A 17500-nucleotide genomic window follows, 5' to 3' on the forward strand; every position below is an offset into this window, starting at 1 on the left:
AAGAAAAGGCATTTTGTATTTACATTTATATCTACTCCTTTTCACCATCACGACACTTTTTACGACAGGAATCGAGGGGGCGGGGCTGCACTTTGGGGGTGGAGCCAGTCTGTGGCAAAAATGAACGAACACGCATGAAAAAGCTATAAATCATGTAAAAATTAATAAGGAACACTAAAGTCATACCGTTACGTAGATATAATTCGTACAAAGCAGTAATAGTGATATCTGCAAAAGCGAAAAGTGAAGAAAATAAATAAATAAAGAAAGAAAAAAGGAGGGTTGTTTACTAGGTCATAATTTTTCTCATTTTCATACACGTCATAGAAATAATGACACACAGCAGATAATCAAAGCTTGTATTTTCTATTACCTGCGATTTTGCAATGTGCAGAAACCTAAAGTAGTGTGTAACGGTGTTGAAAAAACAATAGAATAAAAAACAAACTAAACGTCTGTGGATTCCCAGGAATAGGGTGGAGGCAAGCGTTTGGCACAGCGCATGTGTCGTAAAGAGAGTCAAGCGACAAGTTTTATCTGTCTATAAACACACTTTAGACCATGGGAAATTATTTGTATGTAGAGAGAGAAAGAGAACTGAAACTCTTAATAGTGTTATACCGTCAGTTACAGCTTTCGGACGCATATAATTTTTTTGCCAATGAAGAATATCTTGGGCTTGATCATATATAATGAAATTTTAATTAAATCTGATTCATGCACATAGACACAACGATGAAATATGAAATCACACATTTGTTCAAATATTTTCTGTACAGCATTCAAAAAAAAAATGTTGCTTTAGAATCACGTGTCTCAAGTCTTCAGTAACAGCCGGTTGGGTCTCTACCTAATTAAAGAAATTTAGCTTTGCGCAGTGGCAGTATCGTAACCAATGAGGTAAAACCGAGGTGCGATTATTGCTAGTTGAAAACTTTAACCAATACCCCGCCTGGACGTCGTGAAATATCGACGGTTACGGCAATTTTTGATAGCCCGATTTCGGGCTGCTTAGTCGTTTATTTTAATATGTAAAGGGTGAAACCTTGCGAAGAACGGAGGAAACAGGAATTTCGAAATAGTAATGACATTACTTTATCGGACGAAGTAAAAACCTTTGGTTTTGTGGAAAAATAAAATGGCCTGGATGTGTCCTGCATGTTTTACACAGTATATTATTTAGGAAAAAAATAAACAAAATACTGTCAACAGCGAAGTTTCACTTTTGTAAATACTTCACTGAGTTCACTCTACTCTTACTATTATCAATCAGAAGGGAATTATACATATAGTATTCTAAAACAATTAATTACCAAGACGTGACTCCGGCCTTAACGTTGAAAAAAAGGCTGAGTCCGAACTTCGTTGCCAGATGTAGCACAATAGATTCTACAGTATCGTGCGGCATAAAACATATTTTTATCTCGCTTTCATGAAACATTTAGAACATGAGTTAGAAAAAAAGTACGTTCATTGTGACTTATTGATTCCTTGTCTTACATTTTAGTGTGAGGTTGACACTTTTAAATGGCACTCCTCCTCCCTCTCCCGACTCTGTCCCTTAAGACTCCCCTCAGGACCACAATTTTATTTTTTTATATACTAAGTTACACCAACATAAGTTCGATTATAGTTAAAAAATGCCACTATAATTGCAGATTTTCTATTTTTTTGTTTGCTTCACTCGCCTACCCGCTGTTGCCCCCTCCCCCCCAGAAAAAGTTGAAATGACGCCCCTGATTGTCAAACATGGCGTACCAGTCCAGGGGGATGTGCGGCGTTGGTGTCTCCAGCAAAGAATTTTATTATATCTATATAATCTTTTGTAATTTAAGAGGAATAACTTTTAATTTCAAATGACATCAGCAGCAGAAATCACTAAAAAGGCTAGTGGACGAATAGCTTAGTTCATTATGTTGGTATTACATGGCATTTACGGTGTAATTCTGTTTTATTAATGTTGGTTCTTCTTCTTCTTCTTCTTTGTTGGATTTCTTGGCTATCAACCAGCGGCATGTGGCCAAGGTTATTAAGCCAATGGATCCTATTTATTCTATCAATCTATATAAGGTCATAAAGTTTTGTCTCCCTTAGAAAAGTGATTACTTTACTTATTATTTTTTCATCATTTGATAAAAGATTGGATGTTGTAAATTGAATGTTTTTGTTTCTAAGGTAATTTTTTATATTTATTCTATTATTATTATATTTTGGGCAGGTTGTTATTATGTGTACTATTGAAAGGTTTGTGTGGCACTCCAGGCACTGTGGAGGGAAGTTCTTCTCAATATAGGGAGTGAGGTGTGTTAATTTTTGCTTTTATAAGAGACACAAAACACCTGAGATCTGTACGGACTATGCTAAGGTCCAGATCACCAGTTGACCCGGCTAGTTTGTCAGCCTGCTCATTGCCATGGATACCAGAGTGGCCTGGTACCCATATTAGCTTGATTGATTTATTGGCACCATGTAGCTTACGAATGATATTACCCAGTAGTTCATTTTTGGTGGTTTCTAATGATTTAATAGCTTTAAGTGAACTTAATGAATCTGAAAAAATTACTATTCTATCGTGGGTCGTCGATAGTGCAAAGTCAATGGTTTTATCAATGGCAAAAAGTTCAGCAAGAAAGATCGATGTATGATTCGGCAGTCTGAACTTTAGTTCACATTCAGTCGACCATACACCCGCACCCACACACTCATCTGTCTTGGAGCCGTCGGTATATATAAGAAAAAAGGGAGATGTTTAACAAGGATCTCTCTGAACCTCTGGCGTACCTCCACCTCCGGCGCCATGGCCTTGGCTGATGGAAGCCAGGCTTCCATGATAGAATAATTGGGGGTTTCCCATGGCGCTATATTTGACTGAACCAGGGTATCGATGGTAGAGAGATCTATACCGACTTTCTCGACGAGGTCGTGGAGTCTCGCGGCATAGGGCCTAATGCCACTATTGCCATTAGGGTGGCTCGGGTCTCGAGCCACCTTTGCGGCATAGCTCAAGGCTAACTGGCCGCGTCTGAGTCGGAGGGGAGGTACTCCTGACTCCACCTCAAGACGCTCGATCCGAGTGCACTTCAGGGCTTCAAGACACACACGCAAACAGGCATTCTGCACAGCATCCAAACCTTTCAAACTTGTTCTCGATGCCGAACCATACACGATTGACCCATAATCTACTTTAGACCTAATCAGGGCTTTATATACCATTAGCAAAGACTGTCTATCAGCTCCCCATTCGTTACCAGAAATGCACTTTAATAAATTCAGTGCTTTTTGACATTTATTCTTTAACTGACCAATGTGGTCTTTCCAATTGAGTCTACTATCAAAAAGTAGCCCAAGAAACTTTGCAGAATTTTGAATAGGTATTGGGTGGTTGTCTAGAGTTAGCCTGATGTTCGGCTTTCTCCTACGTGAAAAAATTACCCCAATACTCTTTCGAATGGAAAACTTAAAACCCCACTGGAGGCCCCAGTTATGAATCATATCCAGTGCCAATTGGATGTGATTTGCTGAGAATTCTGCATTATTGCTGGAATGCCATAATGCACAATCATCAGCGTACAGTGAGTATTTAAGATTCCGAGGAGGAGCTGGTAAGATGTCATTGATCATACATAGAAATAATGTTGGTGACAAAATACTTCCTTGTGGGAACCCGTTTGCCTGGACAAAAATCTCCGAAAAAGTGACATTGTCGGAAAATAATTTGACAGCAAAAGTTCTGTCAGAAATGAAATTTTGAATAAAACAAGGCAAGTTTCCACGTAATCCAAAAGCATAAAGTTTTCTGAGTAGGCCATATCGCCATGTCATGTCGTAGGCTTTTTCTATATCTAAAAATACTGAAATCAAAAAATCTTTTTTGGCAATGGCCTCTTGAATATGACTGTCCAGCTTTACTAGCTGATCGAGAGTTTGGCGTCCCTTGCGGAAGCCGCACTGCTCGTCAACTAGTAAATTACTGGAATTTAAAAAATGCAATAGCCTACTGTTAACAATTCGTTCCATGACCTTGCATAAGCAACTTGTCAACGCAATTGGGCGGTAGGAGATGGCAAGTCTGGGATTACCCCTCCTTTCAATATGGGAATGATGTGGGCGAAGTGCCATGAGTTTGGAAAAGTGTGACTTTTCCAAATTTCATTGTACACTTCTAGCAACTTAATCATGTCATCATGATTAAGATGCTTCATCATCTCATATCGAATCTCATCGGGGCCTGGGGATGTTCCTCTACAGGCTTCTAGGGCTCGGACAAGCTCATCCATTGTTAGATCTTTATTGTAATCAAAGTCATCTCCTGTGGCAAAGTGAATTGGTTGCAGCTCAGCCTCTTCCTTGATGGTCAGGAAGGTGGGATGGTAATTAGCTGAGCTGCTTGTATGAGAGAACTGCCTGGCGAGTGCATTAGCAATGTCTCTAGGTGAATCGAAATTATTGCCCTCTTCAGTGATGTTATTGATTTTAAAAGATGATTTTTTCTTATTGATTTTATTGATAGTGGACCAAACCTCTGATATTTTGGTGTTGCTGTTTATTGTAGAGACAAAGCTCCGCCAGGAGTCTCTTTTTGCTTGTCTTATTACTCTACGAGCCCTAGCTTGCTTGTTTGTAATTGCAAAAGTTCTCATTAGTGATGTTATTTTTGAAAGGCCTGTAGGCCTTATTGCGTCGGCACAGCGCCCTGCGGCAATCTAGTGTCCACCATGGAACTCTATGCTTAACGCTATCTGTCGAAGTTTTAGGAATGGATAGCAATGCTGCTTCTATAATCGAATTCTGAATATTGTTTACTTTATCATCAATGGTTTCTCCAACAAGTTCGAGCTTGACGCTCCTTGTGAAGGCGACCCAGTCTGCTCTTTTTACGTTAAATTTAGGCGCTGAAGGCGTTCTCACTGTGTCGCATGAATATTTAATCAAAATAGGAAGATGATCGCTTCCCAATGAGTCGTCAATGGTGTGCCACAGGCACTTGGCTGCTATTGATGAAGAGACCAGTGATAGGTCAATAAAGCTCAAATTACCGGTATTATCGTCCACCCGCGTCGGACTACCATCATTCAGAAGGACTAAATCAGACTCATTAATCAACTTAACTACTTGCTCACCTCTACCATCCACCCGCAGGGAACCCCATAACGTATGATGAGCATTAAAATCAGCTAAAATTACTTTATTTTGTGGCAGACGTTCCTGAAGAGCAAAGAGCTCATCATAGGCTATCACTGCATCAGGGGGACAATAAAGTGAACATATAGCCAGATACGTGCCATTAATTTTTACTTTGCATGCGACAAACTCCAAAGTAGAATCAATAGTCACTTCTGTAAAAGGGAGGCTTTGGTGGATGTACATGGCGACTCCGTCTCCACCCCTACCCTCACGATCCTTCCGACATAAATGGTAGTTCCTCAGCGAAACGACCTCGTCAGAGACGAGGTGTGTTAAATGCGTTTCTTGGAGAACTATAATATCGGGAGCATAGGACGAGGCTAATAATTTAAGGTCATTTACTTTAGATCTAAGACTTCGACAGTTCCATTGTATAATAGTCGACGCGAAGATTACGTTTTATGGGGTTTGGAAGTGCCTTGTCCACCAGATTTTTTCTTCTTTTTTTGGGAGGGAGACGCCTCCTCTCCCTCGCTTCCCGGGGACCTCTCTCGGGATGGTTTGGAGACAGAAACCTCCATGTCCTGCACCTCCTGGCGAGGGAGACGACTGACAGATTGCGATCTGCTTCTCTCACGAGAAGCCGATCGCGAGCCAGACGAAGTCCTCACAGGAGTAGCCCGGACGGGAAGGTGCGCTCCGGACTGTGATTCAGTATCATCCTCCTTATGATGTTTAGACTGGGTTGTTGCAGTCATTTGATCAACCAATTTGGTCAGGTGATATACTTTAATATTTAATTCTTTAACTGTCTGTTTAAGTTCAGCAATTTCTTTATCCTTAGCTGCAAGCTGTTGACTGACATTACTTGCACTAGGGGTGGTGTTAGTTACTGCTTCAGCATAGGAAGTATCAGGTTTGTGTGTCAAACTTTCCACTTTCCTCTTAGCTTCAGTATAACTAACTTCGTGCTTTCTCAGATATGCTAATGTCTCGGTCTCCTTCAGGATGCTACACTCAGCAGATCCTGACTGATGGGGACCTCCACAATTAGCACATTTGGAAATCTGGCTAGTACATGTAATGGTGTCATGGGCTTCAGCACATTTCCGGCATACAAATTTACTCGAGTCTTTATCAATACATCTTAATGAGGTGTGTCCGAATTTTTGGCATCTATTACAATGCATTGGCTTTTGGACATAAGGTCTTACTTGTACACGTTCATAACCGACATTGACATATTCTGGAATTTTATTCAAAGCAAAGGTCAAAAAACAGTCCAGTTTTCGTTCGCACATTCCCGTCCTTTTTGGTCATACAATGAACGTCCACTACGTCTTGGTCCTTCATGCTCTCAAGAATTTCACTTTCTTCCATCGTCCTCAAATCCCTGTGAAAGATTACTCCCTTACAGGTATTTGGGCCAATAGGAATAGTTACTTTAACTCGAAGATCATGAATTTGCGTCAGCTTAAGTAAATCCTTAATCTGGGAGTTGTATTGTACTTTAACAAGGAGGCTTCCATCTCGCAATTTTTTGACAAAATCAAAATCGCCGTCCACTTGACCATCAAGGACCTTTTTGATGATGAAGGGGTTTACGTTCAGAAGCGATTGATTTTCATTCACGCATTTTACATTCGCGAACCTCGCATTCTCTGTTGGGATTTTGAAAAGTGGTCTTCTCGTTTTGTCGTTAGTGGTAGTTCCGTTGTTCAGGGTCTAGTTTGTCTCAGAGTGGTCATAAGTCGCCCCTCCTCCTTGAGGAGGAGAAGGGGTAGCCGGGGTGTCATCCATACTGGGCATCGGACCAGGTCCGACCCCTTTGCTCAAAATTGTTGTCCTGAAGGGATCAAAGGCTCTTAACTTTTGGTATCAACCTAACAGCAATAGCTAAGAGAGTAAGGCAGTTTATTTGTCCTCTACCCCCCCCCCCCCAGTGGAAGCCTGGTTGCGTTCTCCAGTACCACAGCGAGGGATCGAGTTATGTGTGGGACACTTCCCTACCGCCGAACTTGCCTAGGCGAAGGACGGTAAGTAGATGCCCACCCCCCAAGCGAATACGGGAGCTCCCGAGGAACTCCGGTAGGCTCAGGAAAGTCACATTAAGGTGAAAAAATTTAGAGGAAGAAAAAGTGCGCCCAAAGGACGCCCCAGACTACTGGGCCTCCCTACCCAGGGGTCAAAGCCCAAAGGGCTACCCTGGTGTAGAAGAGAGCTGCGGGTCTGAGGTGGGGTGCTGACTACGGCTACTGTAGCCTCGTGTCACCTGCAAAAACAAAGCACTGAAGGTGCTGGCAAAGCACAAATGTTCTGTAATTACAGGATTTACTTTACTTTTATTTACGTTAAATGAACTCAGGAACAACAATGTCAAGCGAGACGAGAGGCCCCGGGCTCCAGGGTAGCTCTTGTGGCACAAGACTTAGTATTTATTGTTACTGCGTTAACAAGGTGTTCGCTCATCAAAGATTCGACCACGAGTCGAATGTTGGTTATGCTTGCTTGCTTGAGATTTGCGAAGTTCTGGCTTCGCCCGGGCCTTTCACTTATGGCCCGGCTGTTGGTTATGCATGCTTCGTCACTATTAGAAGTGGATCAAATACAAATATATATGTATTTGAATTGTATATAAACATACTGTTTTGAGTACTTGTATTCTGGCATCTAGAAGAAAAGGTATTTTGTATTTATATTTATATCTATTCCTTTTCACCATCACGACACTTTTTTGCGACAGGAATCGAGGGGGCGGGGCTGTGCTTTTGGGGTGGAGTCATTCTGTGGCAAAAATGAACGAACACGCATGAAAACCAGTTAAATATCATCTAACAATTAATACAAAACAGAAATGTCACAGCGTTACTAGATGTAATTCGTACAGAGCAGTAATAGTGATATCTTCAAAACTGGAAAGTTCGATAAAAAAAGGTTTGCGGCGTTGTTTACTAGGTCATAATTTTTCTCATTTTCATACATGTCATAGAAATAATGACACTCAGCAGATAATCTAAGCTTGTTTATTATATTGCCTGCAATTTTGCAATATGCAGAAACCTAAAGTAGTGTGTAACGGTGTAGAAAAAAACGATAGAATAAAAAACAAACTAAACGTCTGTGGATTCCCAGGAATAGGGTGAAGCCAAGCGTTTGGCACAGCGCATGTGTCGTAAAGAGAATCAAGCGACAGGTTTTATATGTCTATAGACAACTTTAGGCCACGGGAAATTATTTGTATGTAGAGAGAGAAAGATAACTGAAATTCTTAATAGTGTTATACCGTCAGTTACAGCTTTCGGACGCATATAATTTTTTGCCAATGAAGAATATCTTGGGCTTGATCATATATAATGAAATTTTAATTAAATCTGATTCATGCACATAGACACAACGATGAAATATGAAATCACACATTTGTTCAAATATTTTCTGTACAGCATTCAAAAAAATTGTTGCTTTAGAATCACGTGTCTCAAGTCTTCAGTAACAGCCGGTTGGGTCTCTAACTAATTATAAGTATCTAGCTTTGCGCAGTGGCAGTATCGTAACCAATGAGGTAAAACCGAGGTGCGATTATTGCTAGTTGAAAACTTTAACCAATACCCCGCCTGGACGTCGTGAAAGACCGACGGCTACGGCAATTTTTGATAGCCCGATTTCGGGCTGCTTAACTCTATAAATTTTAAGATAACGTGGTAATCAATGCTATCTGAAGAGATTCAGGTTGGTTATGAAGTTCATCATCGAACGATGTAAAAACCTCTGATGAGATCATTTGTGGAAAATTGACTGGATGTGCCTTTCGTGTTTCACAGTATAATCATTTAGAGAACATAAACAAAATTGTCAGCTGCGAAAAGTTACCATTTTGTAAACACTTCACTGAGTTCATCCAACTCTCCATTATCATTGTGTATCAGAGAGAAATTATTTAGTATCCAAAACAACTAGTTCCCAATACCTGACTCCGGCCTTACTTAACGTTGAAAAAAGGGCTTAGTCTGAACTTCGCTGCCAGATGTATCGTCAATAGATTTTACAGTATCGTGCTGCACGAAACATTTTTATTTCGCTTTCATGAAGCATTAAAACATCAGCTATAAACGTGTTGAAAATAACACATAAAACTTTTTATTGTGACTTATTTATTCTTTGCTTTTTTATTTCAGTGTGAGGTTGACACATTTTAAACTTTTAACTGGTAGCTCCTTAAGGTCTGGATTGCCCTCCCCCCAGGACCATAATTTTTGTTACCTTTTTATACTAAATTACACCAACATAGGTGCGGCTATAGCTTAAAATGCCATTAGAATTTTTTTTTTTCTAAAAATTTGTTCCCTTCGCTCGCCTACCTTCCGCTGCCCCCCCCCCCTAAGAAAAAGCTGAAATGACCCCGATTGGTATACCAAGGCCAGGGGATGTGCGGCGTTGATGTCTCCAGCAACGAATTTTATTATATTTGGATAATCTTTTACAGTTTAAAAGGAACAAATTTTAATTTAAAACATCAGCAGCAGAAATGTCTGAAAATGCCTAGTGGATGAATAGCTTGTGTTGGTACTGAATGTCTTATACTCTTTGATTCTGTATTATTAATGTTGGTTACACATATGGTTCCACAAGTACCAAGTCACCAAATATATACTTTTTAAATATTTGTATTCTGGAACCTAGAAGAAAAAGCATTTAAAATTCATATTTATCTTTGTATTGTTAGCGTTATAACCGTCAGTTACAGCTTTAGGAAGCGTATCATTTTTCGTCAATGAACATTATCTTGAACTTAAACTTATGGAATGAAATTTTCTTAAAATCTGATTCATGCCCTTAGACCTTAGACATGACGCAGAAAAATGAAATCACACGTTTATTCAAATATTTTTGCGTAGGTTCCAAAATTGTTGCTTCGCAATCGTATGACTCAAGTCCTCAGTAACAGCAAGTTGGGTCGTTAAACAGTTACCAATAGTTAGCTTTGCGCAGTGGCAGTATCGTAACCAATGAGGTAAAACCGAGGTGCGATTATTGCTAGTTGAAAACTTTAACCAATACCCCGCCTGGACGTCGTGAAAGACCGACGGCTACGGCAATTTTTGATAGCCCGATTTCGGGCTGCTAATCACTCCTATGTAACACTATGCGATAAAGTTTGGAACAAAAGACGTTTCAAGCTTATATCGAAAAATTTCTTCATCGGGGAAGATAAAAAGCCTTGGACTTGTATGCCTGCAGGCTTCACGCAATATAATGATAAATATAATAATAATGATAAAAAGTAAATCATTGGAAAATACTTCACATTCACTCTACTCTTCATAACCATTATATATTAGAGAATGATTATGAATAGATTGAAAAATGCAGACCTTTCATAGTGACAATTGTTAGCTGCATATAATTTTTAAGGTTGACTTTTAATTATTCACTGAAAAAATTCTGCCGCGTTAACATTTAAAGTCATTAACGACATATTCTAAATATAGCGATAGGGTGCGGCTTCGGGGCGAAACCTCTGGGTAAGGAAGGTGCTATTTGCGGATTTCCAGAATGGGATGTAATGGATTGTTAAATAACATAATCAAAATACCAGTGGTAACAGTAACGATTTTCGCATCATTACAAAATATTTTCCTCGAAAATTCAAGGAATGGAAAAAATCTGATTACGTATAACCTACTATTTGATCCTTCGGTGACTGACTTGCTGTGGGGCTATCTGTACCATAATATTAACTACAATACTACAGTGAACAGTAAGTGAACCCGTAGCAGATAGGTTAACATACATAGAGTCTTGACAGAAATGAGGAGAAAGGATTTGGGAATGGAAAGCGGATTTTACAAGAATGCGCGAGTAACACAACAGCCGCTACTTGCTTTTCCTGATATGTTGCCCAAGTTTTTGGTAGTAATGGAAATTAGTAATAATAGTGCTACGCCAGTGGGTCTTTGTCTCTGTGCGAAACATGTGTTAACATGAAAAGGATGACCTGGACATGTGTTAACATGAAGGGACCTGGGCAAACATGACGCAACTGGCTGTGAGCGGAGGAGTGGAGGAACAAGCCAAGAGAGACGGAGTTGGGTGCTGCTCCTGTTAAGACCTCGTGTGTGCCTAGTGACCTGATATAACTTTGTGTTGCCCTGTTATAAGCTGTATCGTGCAGTGTGACATGCTGGTTTCCCCCAGTATTGTGCCTATAGAAAAGTGTACGGGTAAATAACTTGTGTTAATAAAGGAAAGACTGTCATTCTGTGTTTATTTCGTGCCCTGCCTCTCCAGGTGGCGTTTCCCCTCGTGGTGTTCTGGGACGCTGTGGTGCTCGGTGCCTCTTGGAGCTGTTCAGTGTTCACGACCCTGTGAATAGCACGCCGTCTGCCTAGCCTGCCTTGTGTTGGTGGCAGAGAAACGAGGCGGTCGGCGTAACAATAGGATAGTTTAAGAGAATAACAGTTATCCCAAATATTAAAAAAAAACGACTTTTGTTTTCGCCTGAAACGACAGTGAGGACTTACCCACGCTAAGTGTGGAATTCCTGGGAGTCGGAGACGAATTTTATGAAATGACGACCCATTTCCCGATGCTTCCACGCCTCCTGAGAGTTGTCCTATCAAGCGGCAGGGAGATCGCTCCTCCAGGTGGGATAAGCTACGAGTCAGCCCTCAGCGATGAGATCGAAAGAGCTTTCCTGTTTTTTTTCACTTTTTTCTTTCTTTTCTTTTTCTTTTCGCACATGTTAAGTGACGATAAGGCTTGCTCTTGTGTCCACACGTGTTAGATATTTTGCGTAGTTTCGGTATTATTACGTAAGTGTAATCGTGAGCTAGAAAGCTTAGTTGATATGTTGATTACCTCTATAGGCGTCAGCTGAATTGTCACGTTGAGCTCGAAATGTAAGTAGATAATCCTTTTATTTGCCCACCGAGATCCTCTCCTGGACACTGTAGGCCGACAGAGAAAAGTTATCAACACTTAAGAATTCAACGGCAGTCTTTCCCTCAGAGGAACGCATTTCGACTCTTGTATCGGAATAAGTAAAGAGTCGAACGAGTCGGAACGCTAACAAAGCTCCATATGGAACTATTTCTCTCTCTCTCTCTCTCTCTCTCTCTCTCTCTCTCTCTCTCTCTCTCTCTCTCTCTCTCTCTCTCTCTATATATATATATATATATATATATATATATATATATATATATATATATTGGTATACATATGTAGACATACATATACATATATTTGATTATATAGATATGTATTTATATATACATATATAGATATATATATATACATACATACATACATACATACATACATACATACATATACATACATACACACACACACACACACACCACACGCACACGCACACGACACACGCACACACACACGACGCCACGCACAACACACACACCACACCACACGCACACAGCACACACACACGCACACACACACGCACGCACACGCACGCACCCACACGCACACACACGCATACGCACACGCACACGCACAAGCACACGAACACGCACACGCACGCGCACACGAATACGCACACGCACGCGCACACGATACGATACACCGTAATCTCCCGTACTGACAAACAAAATCTCACCCAGATCTATTCGAAGAAGCGCACCGCCAGCATAGGTACACGCAAGCCACAGTGTTCGTACACACGTGAACCCTCCTGTAGCAAGTTTAGCCCAATTTTCTAGTTTAGCTCTTTCGTAATAAACTGCTGTCTTATGTCACGCTGGAGATTGCAACTTGGGCGTTTAGGGCCAATAGTATTTCCTTTCTTAAATTGTCTTTATGACTGTCAAATCATATGGTCATTAGTGGTATAGTAAATTTGCAACGTTAGTGGCTTGTGGTCAAAGCCCAAGCATTAGCGATATTAAAAGAAAAGATAGTGGGTGGGGAGCCAAAAAGGGTCAAAAATGAGTTAACGATTAGGATAAGTGGACAGAAGAGGGCTTGCTTGCTTGAGATTTGCGAAGTTCTGGCCTTTCACTTATGGCCCGGCAAACAGAAGAGGGGGGTGAAGAAAAGTAGGAAAAAGAAAGGTGGGGTGGGGGGAATGACCATGCAAAATTTGATGAGGGGAGGTCCAAGGCAGACTTGATCCCATACATTAAGCCTCAGTCTCGGTTTCCTAAGCCCTCCCACAACAACGAACAAAAGATGGGAGGTGGATTGTTATCTTTAATTTCCTCTTTACTATTATATTTTGTTTCCTTGAACTGGGAATTCGCAGTTTTTGCATTTTTTCCATGTTCGTATTTTTTTTGTCTTAGAACTTGTTTTCTTGTGTTAATACCAGTGTAAATATCTCCTTGTTCCCCATAGTTTCTTTGTTTCCTTTGCCTTTTTTTCTTTATATAGAAATATGTATATATTTTTGCTACTGTAGTATGCTGTCACCTGATATTTTCCAATTTTCTGCTGTAGGATTTTTATCATACTGTCTGGGATTCCTTTCGCACCCAGTGACATGAGGTCTCCTTTGTCTCAACATTTCCAATTGCATTTAGATACATAAGCTTACTCAGTTTGCATATAAGTCAAGAGTAAATATCTACACTAACACCCTATAGTTCTTCATACAATATTGGGGCAAATGTAGAAAAAAAAAATCAATTCATCCTGCATGGTTAATACAGACAAATCTGCTAGCTGAAACATTCCAGATTATGAATATAAATGTCTCCTTGTCATAGGTTGTACTGATTATATTAATTTTTTGAATGACAGTAAAGATGCACTTCATGTTTGTGAGGATTGATGACAAGCTGACGTGATTATTATTATTTATACATGACTTGATTGTTATATTTAAAATAATTTTTACCAATGTTATACAGACATCTTCACCTTGATAAAAAGAACAACTATAGTTTGATGTCTCTTCTGCACAATTTTTGTTTTAATACTTTGTTCTATATTGTAGGCTTCTCTCTAAAGACTGATCTTTTCATAAGAAGGTAATGAGACAAATAATAAAAGCACGACACAAAATATCATCTTTATTTATTACGAGGTGCCAACTGCATGTCACCATTATAAAGGGTGTTCACATAGCTGCTCTCAGATTATAGAATGATGGGAAAATAAAGTGAAATGTGCTTATATATATATTCTTGCAAGCCATGATGGACCAGTATAGTTAGCCTTTTCCAGTGGTTGAATGATACCAAGAACTCAAGACCTTTCCACATCTATCATATTACTAAATGCACATACAGTAAAAGAACTGTACTTGAAAAGGTGTTAAAATGCGAACGTGATGTGTACTTTTATTGAGAAAGGATGAAAGAGAACATATCATTCCAAGATGAATTAGTTGATCATTTTGATTATACAATATTTCCTTGGAATCATGTATCAAAAGAATATTGTATAACCAGAATGTTAAGCACTTGACAATTGGTCTTGTGGAAATGTTTCTTTCTCAACAACTGTTACAATGTTTACTGTGAAGATTACAGTCCACTTTTCTCTCTTCATCTGAACACGGATTGAACAATCTTTGCTAAACAGAGCAGATTTCTTTATGATAGGACAGAAAATGAAGTACAAGTATTTTAGGTAAACCACTATTATGTATACAACTTTTCACTTAATTTTGGCTTTCTAATATCCTTTTTATTCATATGTGAGGATTCACAACCATAATTTACAAGTTATAAAAATATATAAAAACATGTGTTTCTTACTCCTTCATTTCCTATTATTGAAACTGAATTATTACATAAACCTGGTAAAACAAACAAACAAAAAAAAATACAAGAAACAACAGATTATTTGGATTTATTTCAATCACAGAACAGTAATTAGAAGAAATAAATTCTTCCTATTGTAAGACAAACACAGATGTACTCTGGAATGTGCATAAATGTATAAAAACATATCAAAAGAACAAGGTGCTGTCAAGATCACTCGGTTGCAGTATTGGGAAGACTGGAAAGTCATGTGTTTCATATTCTGCTACAAATTCAAAACAACATTATATAAGGAATTGGTCTTGAAATAAATAAGATTTGGAGCTGAAAACTTCCTTGTCTTGTCAGCATATCAAAACTAGTATAAAATCTAATTCTTGCAGATATACATTTGAGTAATCCTTTAATATTTATAACTTATTTGCATATTAACATAACCTACGATATAAGGCACACATTTCTTTTGTTAAATTGCCTTCATATTTTTACTTTTAAGTACCGATCAAAGTAGCTAAGTACTCATTTTCTGACACTGTTAATAACATTTATTCTAATTTGCATGTAAAAAATAAAGCATATACATCTTTGGCATACCTTAGTAGAAGTGCATACTGGCTGTGAAATTTGTGCATGTAAACCTTAAAGATCCCTCTACAATTGCATGATGTGATGATTACAATTTGGTTGCTTTAGTCATGATAAGCAAAAAGAAATACTTGCAACATGCAACTCCACACAATAAGTGTTTATTTTACCAAGGCATCAAAGCACCTGTAAAGTGACCTGAATTGTGTGCGAGCTCTATTCATTCTTCTGCCATATGAGAGTTTTGTTGTTTGCCGGCATATCAAACATTGCATCAAACACAAGTCCATTTTTCTTTGCTTCTTTCTCCAGCTCATCTACATCTCGAAGGCCCCATTCAAAGTTTTGCTCCTGAGGAGAAAGACAAGAGTGATAATAAGGCTCCAGGGAGGCTGCTATTTCCATGCTCAGGATCCTATTCCTGTCAGCTGTGATTGGTGATGCAGGAAAACTGAATATTATGAAAAAAAAAAAAAAAAAAAAAAGACATAAATACCAAAATGTTATTTATTATTATCATTACTGCACTGAGTCATGGACTCAGATTAACTGTGATAAGCTAAAAGAATCACACTTTCCTTCTGAACTCAAATACAAATTTTCTAACCTGGAATCTGTGAACACTGACTTATATATTCAATCAACAATAAACAATAGGTAAACAAGTGCTGCTGGGAAAATGTTTGCTTTAGCATTGTTTTGTGAAATGTCTAGACACAGATGGCTCCTCAAGGGGGGAAAAATGACACCAAAATTGATAATCTAATGAAGGAAACAGAGAAAATGAAGGACATCAATGATTCAGAACTGCAAACCATTAGAGGAGATTTAAGAATATACAACAAAATGAAAATGGCAATGAAAACAAAGGATTCCAAGATGGGTAGGCAACGAATGCAATGTCATTAAAATCATTACACAATGAATGACAAGCATACATGAAAATTAAGACAAATATTGAGAATATTATGAGACTGGATTCTTGCACCCAATGGGTCTGCAAGATAAAGGGCTTTAATACTCATCCCATGTTTGGGACTTTGAGGCTCCCTTTTGCTACGAGTAATTAAAAATCCATCTCTTTCTTGCATACAGGGAGAAGTGATAACCTATACAATCTGTTGAGTGATATGCTATATGTCATTTGAAATAGGCCCACATTATAGGTAAAAAGTTGTTCTCCCAAGCTACCAAAGAAGTTATGAACACTATTTATTGATGATGGAATGAGTCTGAAAAAAGTTTAACCAAATTATAGGGTAACATATCTTGGTGAAGATAGCCCCAAAATTAATTCTAGCAAGATATTTTTACACCCTGAATTATGCAACATACTATAAAACAGAGAATATGAGAGAAAATAAAGTATAAAACTAAGACTGTCAATAAAATAATAATTATAATGTCCATTGTAAAAATAACAGCATCAATACTGATAATATTAAAAAAAGAAAAAGAAAAGAAAAAGAAAAAGAAAGAAGGAACGAAAGAAAAACCCTGCAAACTCAAGGAAAGGTGAAGTCAGGTGAGGTCACAAGGTCTACTAACTGACTCCTTTGCAGCTAAGCACTTGCAGAGCTACATTTTCAGTGATAACTATTCTTCTGTAATCTGAGTATACACAGAGTATGATGATAGTGTGTATCTATAAATGCAAGCTTACATTTACAGTATAGAAACAAAGAAAGAAAGAGAGAAAGAAAAAATACCTTCAGTGATGCATTGAAGTTCACATTACTCTCGGGTGTGATTTCACCATGGATTGAGTACGGGCCATAAGTGACCAAAATGCCACCAGGCTTAAGGAGTTTACCAGCTGCTGCAAAGAGGCCCTCTGTACATGCCCATGGCGAGATATGTACCATGTTTATGTTGACCATCATGTTGATAGATTTCTCTGCAATCGGAGGTGTCCATTCACTCAGAGGCTGCAAAAGGGGGAGCACTGTTCAGATGCTGTAAACAGGAGGAGGAGGAAGGAGGAGGAAGGGAGGGGAGGGGAAGGAGGAGGAAGGAGAGGGGGAGGTGGAGGTGGAGGTGGAGGAGGAGGAGGAGGAAGGGAAGGGGGA

General features: G+C 39.1%; 1 protein-coding gene and 3 non-coding genes across 5 annotated transcripts in view; 3 read left to right on the forward strand and 1 right to left on the reverse strand.

Moving 5' to 3' along the window:
* The first annotated feature begins 866 nt into the window (after nt 1–866).
* LOC119595360 lies at nt 867–1007 on the forward strand. Its single transcript, XR_005230703.1, has one exon. It is a non-coding gene; the product is annotated as a U4 spliceosomal RNA (small nuclear RNA).
* A 7642-nt stretch (nt 1008–8649) lies between these two features.
* LOC119595358 lies at nt 8650–8790 on the forward strand. Its single transcript, XR_005230701.1, has one exon. It is a non-coding gene; the product is annotated as a U4 spliceosomal RNA (small nuclear RNA).
* Nucleotides 8791–10098: 1308 nt separating this feature from the next.
* LOC119595359 lies at nt 10099–10239 on the forward strand. The gene has a single exon (XR_005230702.1). It is a non-coding gene; the product is annotated as a U4 spliceosomal RNA (small nuclear RNA).
* A 3895-nt stretch (nt 10240–14134) lies between these two features.
* LOC119595141 (methyltransferase-like 26) overlaps nt 14135–17500 on the reverse strand; it is a 7792-nt gene continuing 4426 nt past the window's right edge. For both annotated transcript variants that reach the window (XM_037944314.1, XM_037944313.1), the window contains exons 3-4: nt 17141–17359; nt 14135–15782 (exon numbers count right to left, since the gene is read on the reverse strand). In XM_037944314.1, the coding sequence (XP_037800242.1) occupies nt 15648–15782; nt 17141–17359 (354 nt within the window). In that variant the 3' untranslated portion in view covers nt 14135–15647. The remainder of the gene's footprint in view (nt 15783–17140; nt 17360–17500) is intronic.

This window comes from Penaeus monodon, chromosome 35, assembly GCF_015228065.2.
Source record: "Penaeus monodon isolate SGIC_2016 chromosome 35, NSTDA_Pmon_1, whole genome shotgun sequence".
NCBI lineage: Eukaryota > Metazoa > Arthropoda > Malacostraca > Decapoda > Penaeidae > Penaeus > Penaeus monodon.